Raw genomic sequence first — 15,424 nt, forward strand, 5'->3', positions numbered from 1 at the left:
TCAATATAGAATTTTACGACCTTATCGAATATTCTACAAGCGTCGAGAGACATACAACGGCTCACCATATTTGATAAACTGACGGAAGGGTTTTAATTTGATAGATTATTGTATGACGATATTTGGCACAGTTCAATGTATATTTAATTTAGTACAACCCTTTTGAATACTAAGTTTTTAGTGAACCACCCACAAGCGATTGTTTTTAGGTCAGATCGAATTAGCTTTGATTTGATTACCTATTTGTACATACATTTTAAATTTAATAATATTTTTAAAGACCTAAAATAAAGACAATTATTTTAGAAACTGGTTGCCAATAAACAAATTTCATATAACACGGACAAAGTCAGAAGCATCGCCTAGTAAAAATATAATAAAAATATTAGATTTTATTTAAAAATAACCACATTATTGCAGTTATCATCTCATCCGAAATTATTTCAAAGTACCCTCTATTTAAATAAATATTAAACACAAAGGAAAAACAAGGAAATAATGATTGTACTAACAACCTGTGTAGTCCATAGTACAGAATATTCTTTCATTTAGATAAGATTAACTTACAGATAGCTCAGACTTTATAATTAATTGTGTTTGTACCTATTTTCTAGAAAATATACATATTATGAAGTTGAATACACATATTTTTAAAATAATATATTATAAAACCAACTCCGTTGTTTTATAGATGCCTTGCAAAACATGGGTTGGATAGAAACTGATGACTTAAGTGTTTTCAATTTTAAATACACCTATTTAACCATCTCTTGAACAAACAAATAAAAATGCTTTATTGTGCACCAAAAAATAAACAGAAGTTAATTATTATATTTACAACGACCTCTAAGCATGCAGAGTAGCTTCAATACTCACAACTTAAAAATACTTTTTTCTCGAAGAAACTAATTACACAATTTTGATAGTCTTAAGTTGAGCTAATACTATACCCGTAGAACTTACAGAAGGCATAAAAAACGCACTGTCTCGAAAAATACATGACGTACTAGCTGCGCTCCGCAGTTTTACCCGCGTGGCTCCGCTCCTGTTGTTTTTTTGCGTAATAATATGTATAGCCTATACCCAGCCTATAACCCTATGGCCTTCCTCGATAAATGGGCTACCTAAAACCGAAAGAATTTTTTAAATCGGACCAGTAGTGCCTGAGATTAGCGCGTTCAAACAAACAAACTCTTCAGCTTTATAATATTAGTAAAGATTATTTATATGAGTAGAATATGCTTCCCCCATGGGAGGCGGAACTAATCTCCATACTTATATAATATATGCAACTAACAGTTAATCGTACCACTGGTCTATAACACATCTAATTAAATCTATGCTTCGCTCTGTATGCGCGGACGCACGTCCTGTAGCCGAAGCCGGGGTGTGTGGCTAGTTATAGCGATAGTTACGCTTAGCTTATGACCTAAGTTTATGTTATACTTTGAATAGACGACGCGGACGTTAGAACGTAGAGGATTGTGTTTTTTTTAAGATTTTTCGTGTTTTATTTCTTGTAAAGCATTGCATTTTAATGAATAAAAAGTTTGGAAAATCCAAAAGTGCACGACTCATAATGCTCATTTAATTATGAAATACAGTAGGCGCTCGATAATCCGACGCTCGCCAATCCGGCACGCTCGGTAGTCCGGCACTTCGGGACTCAGACAGCCCGCTCTATAATCCGGCATTTCACATAGCTGAACGCCGGATTACTGAACGAAAACGTCACAAATGATGAACCTAATATGTAATTTTAATACATAATTAATTAATATTTTAATTAATTTATGTAATTTTTTTTTAATAATAAATTCAGAGGCCTTTGCCCAGCAGTGGGACAGCCATGGCTGAATAATAAATAAATTCAACTTACCATTTTAAATATGAAGTCTTATTTCCTATACTAATTCGATAATCCGGCATTTCCGACAATCCGGCATAGAGGAAAAATTGCCGGTGCCGGATTAGCAAGCGCCTACTGTATAAAAAAAAAAACTTATTGTAGTTTTCGTTTTTTATTAATTGCAATTAAACGACACTGAATTAATTAATCATTCGCATTCAGTGACCTACAATCGTCGATTAGAATATTAAAAAAAAAATTTAACTCAAATGATGGATTTTTTCACAAGTTATAGTGTTTTCAGGTTTCACACATGACGGACAGGAAAATTTTGTGACCTATTTCGGTGTTTTTTTCCAATTCTATTGAAGTAAATCAATTTTTAAAAAGTATGGGATTAATCTCCATTAAATTATCTCGACAATAGTATGCAAAATATCTTGATTCCGTGAACTAACAAGGCTATAATAATAAGAATAGCTGCAAAAATGAGGCGAAAAAAATTTTTCGATCGTAAAGCACTCTCTGATAAGTCTCTGATGCTTCGCATCATGAGTCGTGCAATTAGGTTATTATCAACTCAATACAGATTGTTTTGAGAAATTCTTAAATTTGAAAGTATGAAGAAAAATACATTGTAAGTTTATTCTATGTCATGTTTTTGTAATGTACTAATGTACAAAACCATAACGAAATTAATTTAAAATAAGGATTAAAATCAAATACATCGAATTATTTTTATAATTTATTTCCCATTCAAATCGTTCTAACTCACGCCATACTCTTCTGCTAAATATGGACCCACAATTGGATTTCCGATTAGAAGGTATCATTTTAAACGTTCTTACAGCAATTTAAACCCTATTACCATCGTGTTAAAGTAAAAAACATGATGAATAGAATTATAATGATGAATTCAAAAGATTTGGGGATGCCATTAGAGACGAAATTCGCGTAACTAATTTAAATAAAGAATTATATGGGTGCGTTTGAAGCTCAGGAATAAAATATGGAAATTTGGTCCTTCGAGTTGTCTGGGGCTTTAATTAAAGCGCAGACGTTGTTTATTGTTATAAATATATTAGGAGGCTGAAGTCTCTCTAATTATATAACACGACACATTTATTTTGTGTCGTATAGGTAGTTTCATTTTACATTTGTACAATTTTGTAAATTTATTTGTCTTTTTGAAACAAGCCGTTCGAAGCTTTTTTAAGTAACTACTCTCTTGAGAATCGAGCGTATTTTCTAAAAAAACTAATCTACTTGTTGATGGTAATTTCCAAAGAAATAAGTGGATAGCTTTCGTTTTGATTTAAATTGTATACCACTTCAAGCACAAACATAAACACCCTACAGATCAGCTTTCAGCGGCTTCAACATCTCGTTTAATTATTATCGTACCCCATACACCATTAAAGATAATTGAAATGCCGTAAATCAATCTCCAAAAGCAGCAGCATTTTCGAAAAGGCGTCAAGTGAGAACAAAATACTTTGGACACTACCGACGACCCTTTATCGGAATTTAATTTGTCTACGTCACTGTCAGATGCCACTTAAAAGGGCAAGTGACTGACATAATGTGCCCTGGGTACAATTACTTGAAGATTCTTTAATGGAATAATTTATTTTTATTGTTAAACTGCTATTTTCTTGTGTGTACCGTTCGGTAATGATAAAAAGTCTCAGTAAACAAGTAATAATAACTGCTACTCCCTTATCTGTTATACACAAACAAATATAAATTTAGGATAACTAAATTAGTATTGTAACAATTGGATTACACAAGACAATGGCCGAAAATCCATCACAATAAACAACAATCACTAGAATTCAACGCGACAGCGACAATTGATCAATTCAAGCAGCGGCTCAACATTGCTCCATACATGACAGCTCTTGTCAATCACTCGTTACATAAGTCTACTACAATAAAATGACATAACTCCATATCAAAATAACATTTAAAAATGACAGATAATCTCCACCCAAAACATCGTAAAAAATACAACAATTCCGCACTGACATTACCAATTTATATTCTGTATTGTTATGACATTGACACTAGTGACATTGACAGCTGACATCCGCCCAGCCACAGGCTAAAAAGTAAAGTTCAAAGACTCCACATTGTCATTATTCACGTGTCATCGGTTAAGGGAAACAGATAATTTCGTTTCCGAGATACGCTTGAAATGTCAATTATTGGCATAATGTGATATCTTTATTTATGAAGATCAAGGCAGTAATCGTGGAAGCAACGAGATTTATTACCTTAAATGTGAATTTATTTCTGTTCTTTAATTAACGCGGACGTGCTGAAATAGCTTATACGTTCGTGTTTAATGTCACTGATGTTTTTAACCCCAAATTTATCTTTATCTTGCATTATAGTGGATGCATGATTTTCTCTCTGCTTTCTTATTCGTTGACTATGCAAGGATAGATTGATTAGGGATAAAAATATTATAGTCTATTCACTCACAATTATCAGTTCTCGTTTAGTTCGTGTAGAAGTAAAGAACGTTTTCTAAATAGGGTGCGAACCCAATTTATGGCCCAATTTATATTGAATCCAAAGTATGTAAGTGCAAATCAGTCTATGATATAAATACTGCTATAATCTACAGAATGTGACATATCCTTCCTCGAATAAAAACACAGGCGACCTTCCAAAAATGTTTATTTGCACATAATTGATGCGATCGACGACCTACAAAGGTGATCGAGTTGACATTCCATAACCAGAATGCGAGTGTATCCGTATGCGTGTACTATACTATCAAGGTAATCTATAGATGAAACGAAGTCTGTTTGTTTGTGATAAACTCAAAAGACGATGGACCGATTTTCTATCTGTTGTCACTTGTCACCAATGGATAGCCTGGTTCTAGATGAAAATTTTTAAAGTCAATCACCGATTAGGCCAAAGAAATATAAGTAAGAATTAATAGTCTTACATCGTTTTATAACGTCGGTTAAAATAGTTAACTTCTGTCGTGTATATCGTGACTTTTTTTTATTTTAAATATCTCTATTATAAAGCTTGAAACCACTAGCCACTAAGTAATCAACTTATGCTTCTAAATTAAGTTCAACTTGAGTCCAAGACGTAATGAAGCATTCTTATTTAAGCATAACTTCCGAAAGTAATTGAGTTAAATTGTTTTAATTGAAGTTCGCTTAATTGTTCCCCTTGGCACTGAGCCAATTGTACCCTCATGTTAATTTAAAAAAAGCAATTGTTAGAGGAATAAATCAAATAACGTTTTTATTAAGATAAGACGTATGTTTATTTATTACGTTTTTGAAGTATGTGCTAAGTAAAAAAGTTTATATTTTTTTGTTGTTGTTTAATGTTTGATTTTCTTGTTTGATTATAGTAACCATTGTGTTTAAATCTTTAAAAATCTTTTTACATTTAAAAATAGCCAGGTACAAGAACAAGGTCATAATACATGGTTATGGTTGACTAAAAAACCTATATATAATATTATGTTTGAGGTTTTAAGAAGTGCGAAATAAAGCGCAGGACAATGGGCAATATATTGATTGTAATATTTTTTCAGTCACCTTTGTTTCCTTACATTGTTTCTGTTTAAAATTCCACTCAATCCGTGGGAATAGCCGAGAGTAGTGATGTGACGTTAGTGTTTTAGCTAACATTTGTGCTTCCTATTTTCATAAGAAGATTTTATATTTTCATTTATTAGAATAATGCTTTAATAAAACAGTATTCCCTCCGTATTCGCCCCAGTTGACTATATTTTTGTGAGTTTTATAATTTTTTTAATGATTTTATTCCCATTCCATCGATCCATTTTATATCCATCATAAGTGTAATACTTAAAATATTAATAGTAAATTCATTTTGTTACGTAAGTACCTATTTTTAGTATTTTAATTCAGTATTTAATATATTATATTTAGTTATGTAATATTGAACTAAACCTAAGTATAGATTTATACGAATTACGATCCAAAATTGAATATACTTTTACTTTACAAGCCCTAAACCCAACTATCGACATTCACCAATCACTAGTCCACACAGCACATCACTAGTGATCGATAAGTCAAGCAAGATATCGCGAAATCCACCTCTAAAACGTGACGCTACGTTTAACTCGCTTCGGCACGCGGTTTGCATCGTAATTTTATAGTTATTTGGCACAAAACACGCCTCAATGAATTCTTTCCTGGAATACAAAGAAATAGGCTTTGTTTGTATTCGTTAAGGTCATAATTTAAAAGATAAGAGGGATTATCAATGTGTAAATAAAATTATCGTTTTTAACTTGAATGGTTATCACATGAAGGGATGGGCCGATTTCGCAATTTTTTTTTGTAAAACTTATTCTGATGAGTGTAAAATTATTTTAAAAAATACCGTAAAATTGTAAGGTCCCGTCATGGCAATACCGTCACGTCATGGTGTAAGGCGACGATTTTGGTATCTTTGAATATTGCCAAAGTTTCACTTCTGACACGTGTGCTGGCTATTTTTTATCATAATAAACATTTATATTATCTATAAATTACAAAAATCAATATATTACTATGATCGATCGTCCTTGGTGATTTGTGAGGGCGGAGGCGCCGGCGCAGGTGCCTAGCATGAGTTGAGACGTAATACCCACGCTTGTTCCGAAATATATAGGTTTATTAACGTTTATGCACTTAAATAGTAATTTTCAAGTATAATTCTAGTCTTATGGTACCTACTTGTAAACTAATACATATTGTAGAGCTGAAGAATTTGCTTGAACGCGCTAATCTCGGGAACTACTGGTCCGATTGGAAAAATTCTTTCGGTGTTAGATAGCCCATTTATCGAGGAAGGCTATAGGCTATATATCATCTCGCTGAGACCAACAGGAGCGGAGCACTGCGGATAAATCCGCGGAGCACAGCTAGTGAGTAACATTATGTTTGAAATTGATAAAATCAACAGGAGAAGAGCTTAACCAACTTCTAAATACCTTACGAACATAGGCAATATTTTTCACGTTTTAGTTAAAACAAAAACTAAATTACACCCTAAAATTCCTGAAATTATTGTATTGTCATTGATCCTTGATATAAGTGTACAAAGTTTGAATTAAATCTCTCCAATTAAGCTGGGTTAAAATCGAGTCTACAGGAGTTGGTTACATACAAACGCACAGGCGATGCTAATAAAAGCTTGTTTAAAAGATGAAAACCCTCTTTCTTAACTACTGTTTGACCTCTTTTAGGGCGCTTGTGCACTACAAGGAATTTTACTGTCCGGCATTCCGATTTTTTACGGTCCGGTGTGGCATGAAAAAACCGATGAATTGCTTGTGCACCTGTCCGTCTTTACTCGGATCAGTGCGGTACAGTTCAAGGAAGTTTGGCGGTATAATGCTATCATAAATGATTGTTTTTGCATTTTACAAGAAACGAGTAAAAAATATAGAAGGTGAAATATTATATTATTTCGTTATAATAAAAAGTAAAGTTCCGTAAGAGATTTAAAATGCGTGTTTCACTTATTTATTTTAATCGGTGACGAGGAGCTAAAGCTATTCCCACTTGAACTTTAACTTACCAACACTTACTTAGATAATAATTATAGGTCAATGCTTGGTCAATGTATATAAAATAACAATACCGACTTCTCAAATCTCATTGCCAACTAAAAGAAAGTAAAACAAGAGCTTGCTTTCAATTGGCATATGCAGTAAAAACAGTAAAATCCAAGCAAGTGGGCATTCGAAAACAATTATACCTACAGCGACTCGTAGACACAAAAAACCATCCGGAATAGGGAAAAGTAAAATGTCGGACAGTAAAATTACGTATAGTGCACAAGCTAGTATATAGATTAATGGCGTGCCACACCGGACCGTAAAAAATCGGAATGCCGGACCGTAAAATTCCTTGTAGTGGACAAACGCCCTAAGACTGTCAATAAAAATAGTAAATGTGACGATTTGACGACGTTTACACAAACTAACTAATGATCTGTTGCGACACAAGGTTGGCTTGCAACACTGTGATTTTGGGTAAAAATTCACATAACCCTTTTATTTAGTATCTCAATTAGTCGGCAAAGCACGTATGAAAATTCTGTTTCTATTAAGGTCTTTTACTGTCGCCATGGTAAGGCGAAGGACACGGGTTCAAATCATGCCTCGAATTATTTTGCCATTCAAATTTTATTACATACCTACCTATATATAATTTCGAAAGATGGATCTAAGCTAAGTATTTTATGGTAGAAATAATATTTTTAGTCTGTAATATTAGGTGCCTATAAGATCTTTGACTGGCTGTTTGGCTTGGAAGAATTCAGATTTTCAGAAGTCTTTCTATAGGTAAAATTGTCTAGTCATGTGTAATTCAAAATAAATATCATTTCAGTTCACTCATATTTGTTCATTCATAAAACATTACTAACATCCACTAAACATGAATCAGTATACTTTTAAGAATCTGACTCAGTTACACTTTTACTCATACGCAGCTATCTACTGAGGAAATTCCTTATTTCTGTATCTAGTTTAACGTGTGTGAGTCAAACACACACCCACATTGATAATTGAGCGGAAGAAAGCGTAATTGAAGCAAGAAAACTATGAATATATGTATACAATATGTCCATATATTGGTATGAGAAATATCAATTTAATTTTTGAATAATAATCACTGGTTTAAAAGAGTAAATAGATTTAAAATACTGGTAACTCAATAAACACTACATTTGTTAACCCAGGTTCTATATTATTTTCGGGTTAAACACCATAAAGATCCGACCAGCCGTTTTTGGTGAAGCGTATTCAATTGGATGAATATTCTATGTGTTAATCCTATTATTTAAAAAAAGATTTTACGCTATCTTCGTGTGAAAATTTTGACTTTTCCAATGAGGCGTTTTTGCCCGGCATTACTCATTATACTTACAACTATATAGGTTGGTAGGTCATAATATTATGTGAATACAAACTATGATCTGTCTACATAATATTTATTATTTACTATATATCATCCGCTTGCATTCAGCCGTTATAACGTGAAATAGACAATCATTCTCTCAAACTTCTTTCTATTATTATAGTAGTAAAATGATTGAAAAGAAAGAACGAATATTTTTTTTTTCTTCTTCTTTTAAATAGAAAAATATTTCGATCCTTTTACTAACTTGCATCACAGCTTGCATGTTCAATGTTCATATAGTAACAGAATCTTTCTATTGTTAAAAGTTAACTATACCAAGGTTACACGGTACACCCTAATCAACCGATTAGCGTTACGAAACTCGGCATTGACAATTATTAAATACAATTAGATCGCTACTTCGTGACATTTCTCACACATTGGTGATATCAGTCAACACTTTATCAAAGGTCAGTATACGTTAGAATGTAAACACTAAACAGTATTGATTTGTCGTGGGATGTATTGAATATAACTGTTTAATGTAACCTGCTTCATACACGTAAATAAAAAATATGAATGAATTCGATTTTTAAATAGTGTTTTGTTTTTTTTCCGGGATATAGTTAAACCACAGATTATGATATAGGTCGAATTAGTATATACTATTTTGTAAACAGGACGCACACAATTCTTGAAGATATAATATTTGATGGTCATTCCTATAGGCATTCCTACTTATAGAAAAACCGGCCAAGTGCGAGTCGGACTCGCGCACCGAGGGTTCCGTACAAACCTTGTTTCTTTTGATTGCGTTGACATAGAAGTTTGATTTTGTTAAAGGTATTATAGACCTGAGTATTTGGTATGAATTTCAATTTAATACCTCTACGCGTTTATGAGGAAATGGGTAGTAGGTTTAAAATTATTAAAAAAAATATATTATGTGATGTAACTAAAAATTTATGGTTTTCGTAATTTTTCCTTTATCTATGCTATAAGACGTTGCTTCGTACCAAATTTCAAGATTCTGAGTTCACGGGAAGCACCCTGTAGGTTTTGATTCCCTTGCAAGTGTCGAAAATTTGCGGCATAAACGGCTGTATCTTTTGATTGCGTTGGCTTAGAAGTTTGATTTTTTCACAGCTTCAAGGGACAGTATACCTGAGTAATTGATATAAATTTCAGCCTCATACCTCCACGTGTACTTGAGAAAAAGGGTCTTGACAGACGGACGGACGGACGGACGGACAGACGGACAACAAAGTGATCCTATAAGGGTTCCGTTTTTTCCTTTTGAGGTACGGAACCCTAAAAAGAATAATAATATAATATACGCTTATAGTGTCAAATGAAATTTATTTTTTAAAGAGAGATTAAAAAAGAAATTGTAAGCACATGCATTGTTAAAACAACACAACATCATAAAAACATTTTAATTTACGCACAAAATTCTTACACTTTATTCATTTATAACATAGAAACGTGTATAATAATAACAATAGTCTGACGAAACAATTTACCTGTTTATCAAAAGTAAGAGAATCGAGGGCAATAAAAATCGATATATCTGTGATAAGCTGATAATTTGTGATAAGCCAACCACTTGACAGCTCACTCCGGAACCATTTCACTTTATCAGTGAATATTTAAGGACGCTGTCACAAATCTGCGTTACTCAAATTTAGGTATCAAACGACGTAACTTTGTTCGCGGCAATATCACGCTCACGTAAACATAGCGCATTCCATTTTATAGACCATCTTCATACTTGATATTATTTTTAATTTTTGATATTATGTATTTTTATTGAAATTGATTCCAGAAGATTACTAGGAACTTTAAAAATTCATTTTGTTACTTTTATTAATAGGTACGATCGTAATAAGTATGTTAGTATATTCAAACAACTTAAAAAAGTGTGACTATTTTACATCATTATTTCATTGAATAATAATCTATGAATTGTATACAATATCAAAGCTTTTTAAGAAATGTAGAATTATTATCATACATATGATGTTACCGGCACTGTATTAAATCCGGCATTGTATACAATTCTTAGTAAATGTATGTTATTCCGAAAAATAGTCGGAATGAAATAAATTATAGGTATTCGTCACATAACACATTACCTAGGATACTCTTATTCTATGCTAATACTAATATTATGAAGCTGAAGTATCTATTTTGAAAAAAATAATTTTCAGTTTGTATTAGTAAGTAGGTACAATAAAACAAACAAAACATTTTCTAATTATGTAATTTCCGATATTATTAATAATTACAATAAATCTTGGCTCCACAGTGAGCTATGAGAATATGGGGTGGGTTCAGTATTTTAGATGAAAGTAAGTAAAATAAAAATTAAATCATAAAAATCTCTATATATATCATTTTTATATAAGAAATGATGCAAAAATACACCAACAGTTGTACTGCTATTGAACTTTTGCTTAATTTTTGTCAGTCAACGGTCTATTGCATTTATGTGAGTTATGGTCCCTTAAATCCATTGATCTCGAGTATCGAGGGTCCACAAGTTCTGGTAGTAAACAGGTATTGTAGAATTTAACTAAATGTCCTTCCATATTTTCGAAGAGAATAAAATAATAAAGAGAGTGTGTGCCGAGATAACGTGTCAGAAGTGAAACTTCTTTGGCGAGATTCATAGATACCAAAATCGCCGCCTTACTCCATAACGTGACGGTATTATAATGATGCGACCTTGAAATTTTACTCTCAACGCGTCTAAAGAAGTTTCACTTCAAAAGGCTATTAGCTGTATACAGTTCCAAATTCTGCTCGAAAAATATGTAAACGGTTGTAAAAAAAATATATCAAATTATCGATGGTAACATTGGGTATTTGTTAGTAGCTGTCTCAAAAAACTAATAAATGACACCCATGACGAAAAGATGTCAAATTTTCACCGGCGCCATCTTGGATTTTAGTTCTGACCTCATATTGCGTAATATCCACCCCAAAAACCATGAAAATGACACCCATCACGGAAAGATGTAAAATTTTCGTCGGCGCCATCTTGGATTATATTTTTGACCCCATATTGGTTAATAGCTACCCCAAAAACCATGAAAATGACACCCATGACGAAAAGATGTAAAATTTTCGTCGGCGCCATCTTGGATTTTAGTTTTGACCTCATATTAGTTAATAGCTTCCCCAAAAACCATGAAAATGATACCCATGACGAAAAGATGTAAAATTTTCGTCGGCGCCATCTTGGATTTTTAGTTTTCACCTCATATTGGTTAATATCCACCCCAAAAACCATGAAAATGACACCCATCACGGAAAGATGTAAAATTTTCGTCGGCGCCATCTTGGATTTTATTTTTGACCTCATATTGGTTAATAGCTACCCCAAAAACCATGAAAATGACACCCATGACGAAAAGATGTAAAATTTTCGTCGGCGCCATCTTGGATTTTTAGTTTTCACCTCATATTGGTTAATATCCACCCCAAAAACCATGAAAATGACACCCATCACGGAAAGATGTAAAATTTTCGTCGGCGCCATCTTGGATTTTATTTTTGACCTCATATTGGTTAATAGCTACCCCAAAAACCATGAAAATGACACCCATGACGAAAAGATGTAAAATTTTCGTCGGCGCCATCTTGGATTTTATTTTTGACCTCATATTCGTTAATAGCTACCCCAAAAACCATGAAAATGACACCCATGACGAAAAGATGTAAAATTTTCGTTGGCGCCATCTTGGATTTTAGTTTTGACCTCATATTAGTTAATAGCTACCCCAAAAACCATGAAAATGACACCCATGACGAAAAGATGTAAAATTTTCGTCGGCGCCATCTTGGATTTTATTTTTGACCTCATATTGGTTAATAGCTACCCCAAAAACCATGAAAATGACACCCATGACGAAAAGATGTAAAATTTTCGTCGGCGCCATCTTGGATTTTAGTTTTGACCTCATATTAGTTAATAGCTACCCCAAAAACCATGAAAATGACACCCATGACGAAAAGATGTAAAATTTTCGTCGGCGCCATCTTGGATTTTATTTTTGAGCTCATATTGGTTAATAGCTACCCCAAAAACCATGAAAATGACACCCATGACGAAAAGATGTAAAATTTTCGTCGGCGCCATCTTGGATTTTAGTTTTGACCTCATATTAGTTAATAGCTACCCCAAAAACCATGAAAATGACACCCATCACGGAAATATGTAAAATTTTCGTCGGCGCCATCTTGGATTTTAGTTTTGACCTCATATTGGTTAATAGCTACCCCAAAAACCATGAAAATGACACCCATGACGAAAAGATGGCAAATTTTCGTCGGCGCCATTTTGGATTTAAGTTTTGTCAAATTGCTTTACCCCACCAATCCGTTCAACAACCCATAAAAAAAGAGGATCTCAGTCAACATAATTTTTAAAACATAATTTTAAATTACAAATAATTGGAATATGAAACTTATACAGTTTACTCTTATAAAGTATCAAATATTTCAAATCACGAAAACGACAGTATACGCACAATAATCTTTTTCTAATTCGTTTTTATTTTTGGGACGAGGAGCGATACACCCGTCCTTCCAAGAGCGCTTCTGAGCGCGGTCTGACGACCCGCGAGAGCAAAATGTATGAAGAAATCGACAAGTATTTTTAATTTAGCTTATAATTGAAATAAAATTTTGATTTAGATACAAAAAAATTATCACAATCTATAAAGGACTATATATCCCTCAATAATTTATAGGTAAGAAGATAGATTAGGCTTTTAATTTTCTTAAAAGTGTACCGGTTTAGACCCCATTTTTTTGCATTTTATGCGATCATTGTGCTGGGAAAATCGTATTTCAGTGACAATTTTGTATGACGTCGTACAATTTTTATAAGATGATCGTAGAACTGAATATATTATCTTTAAATTAAGATATTACTTTGTTCTCACGTGTAAGTGCTTTGAGTTAAAATTGTACCGTAAAATAGCGGTTTTTGTTAAAAATCTGTTATAGCACCCTTAAATGCATTATTATATTAAAACCTGTTTAGATGTGTATTTGTAAGTCGAGTTTTGTTTTTAGTTAGGTTATAAGATAGAACCGAAATTGTGTTTTTTTTTATCAATTATCTTAGTTATTGGAAAATACGGAAAAAATGTAGGTACCTAAAGTAATGCTGATTGCTTTGTACTATTTATATTTTGCCGTATGCCAGTGAAAATTTCGTTAAAATCAGACCAGCTGTTTCAAAGGTGAACCAGAAAGTCTTCATAGTCATATTTCAACTAAAATCTAAGTAGCAGTAATAATACAGAAATAAATTGGGTGTGATAGTTTTTCAAGTTAATTAGTTTCTAGTTATTTTAACGTCAAAGCATGACTATTAATAATTTTGAATTCCTGTTAATTACGTGTCTGGATATTACACATTACAATGCATTTATTTTCCTTGAAATCGACCCGTTATTATTACGTACTTGGTATATTTATTATAGGAGATAATAAAGGCCTTTATAATATTCTAAGAAGAGATATTTTGGAGGTTGTTTCATTGAGAATAAGGAGAAAAATGTTTATTGAGAAATTATACAGTCCCTCATCATTGGCATACATTTATTGATGACATCATATCGTAATAATATGAAGTAATTTCTATAGGTATATGAATTTGCAAAGTGCAGCGTAGGTATTTTTTTAAATATAAGTATTAAAAGAACTGTCAATGGGAAGTAAAAGAAAGGAACAAGCCAATAAAATGATAACTATCGTCGCTCCCTGAAATCCTCTATTAAGACTTATAAAATTACAGAAATATTGTGCTGAACTAAATAATAATAAAATTAGGAAAACATAATATTACATCCTTACACTAAGCAAATATTTATAAAAAAAAACTTACCCTGCACAAAGCGACGCCAGTGTCCAATCTATCAAGGAAATTATCAGCATTTATCCGTAATTCAGGGTAGAGGACTGTCAGCCATTCAGCCAGATCCTCTTTCATAGCATATAAGTACTCCTCGGAGGACTTAAAGGGCCTGAAAGGCCTGGTCTCCAGAAGGACCGCGCCGACGCTCGCCATTTTGATTTTTTGTTCACTGCTTGGACATTATTGGCTCTGGAACAAAGAAGGTTTGATTACATTTGGAAGGTTTTTTTTTAATTGACACTGGCACATAATTCAGACTTATTGCCAAAGAGAAATAAAATGATTTGACATATCGTTATTCGTTTGACGCTCGGAGCAATTAACAAGCCTGGAGAAGTAACAATTAATTGAACGTTTCTTATATAGTGGCTCTCTTTTATTCAATACCCTAATTAATGCGATAGAAAGAGACAACACCCTGTTATCGGCTTGGCATTCAAATCCACATGTAGCCACTTTTTGTTCTAATAAAACCGGCCAAGTGCGAGTCGGGCTCGCGCACAAAGGGTTCCGTAGCAGCAAATATAATAAATTACAGTTAAATCAACCTATCTCAAAAACTATAAGAGATACTTTGATCAAACCAAAAATCGTTGAAAGAGTTAATTAGCATGCATCACCTCTATTTTTTTTAGAATTTTATACCCCGTAGTTATAAAAATAGAGGGGGGGGGACATACTTTTTACGACTTTGAGAGCTGATATCTCAAAAACCGTTCACTTTAAGAAAAATGTTTTTTA

The 15,424-nt window shown here is 32.9% G+C and overlaps 1 protein-coding gene across 1 annotated transcript in view; it reads right to left on the bottom strand.

Annotated features, from left to right (window-relative positions):
- Nucleotides 1-15,424, bottom strand: part of pigs (GAS2-like protein pickled eggs) — a 75,530-nt gene that overhangs the window by 45,861 nt on the left and 14,245 nt on the right. The window contains exon 2 of the mRNA XM_090114551.1: nt 14,654-14,872. Within this exon, the coding sequence (XP_089970677.1) occupies nt 14,654-14,836 (183 nt within the window). The 5' untranslated portion in view covers nt 14,837-14,872. The remainder of the gene's footprint in view (nt 1-14,653; nt 14,873-15,424) is intronic.

The sequence above is a fragment of the Colias eurytheme genome, chromosome 21 (genome assembly GCF_061535395.1).
Source record: "Colias eurytheme isolate Ceu_HAF_F1 chromosome 21, ilColEury1 Martin Lab GWU primary, whole genome shotgun sequence".
Taxonomy (NCBI): domain Eukaryota; kingdom Metazoa; phylum Arthropoda; class Insecta; order Lepidoptera; family Pieridae; genus Colias; species Colias eurytheme.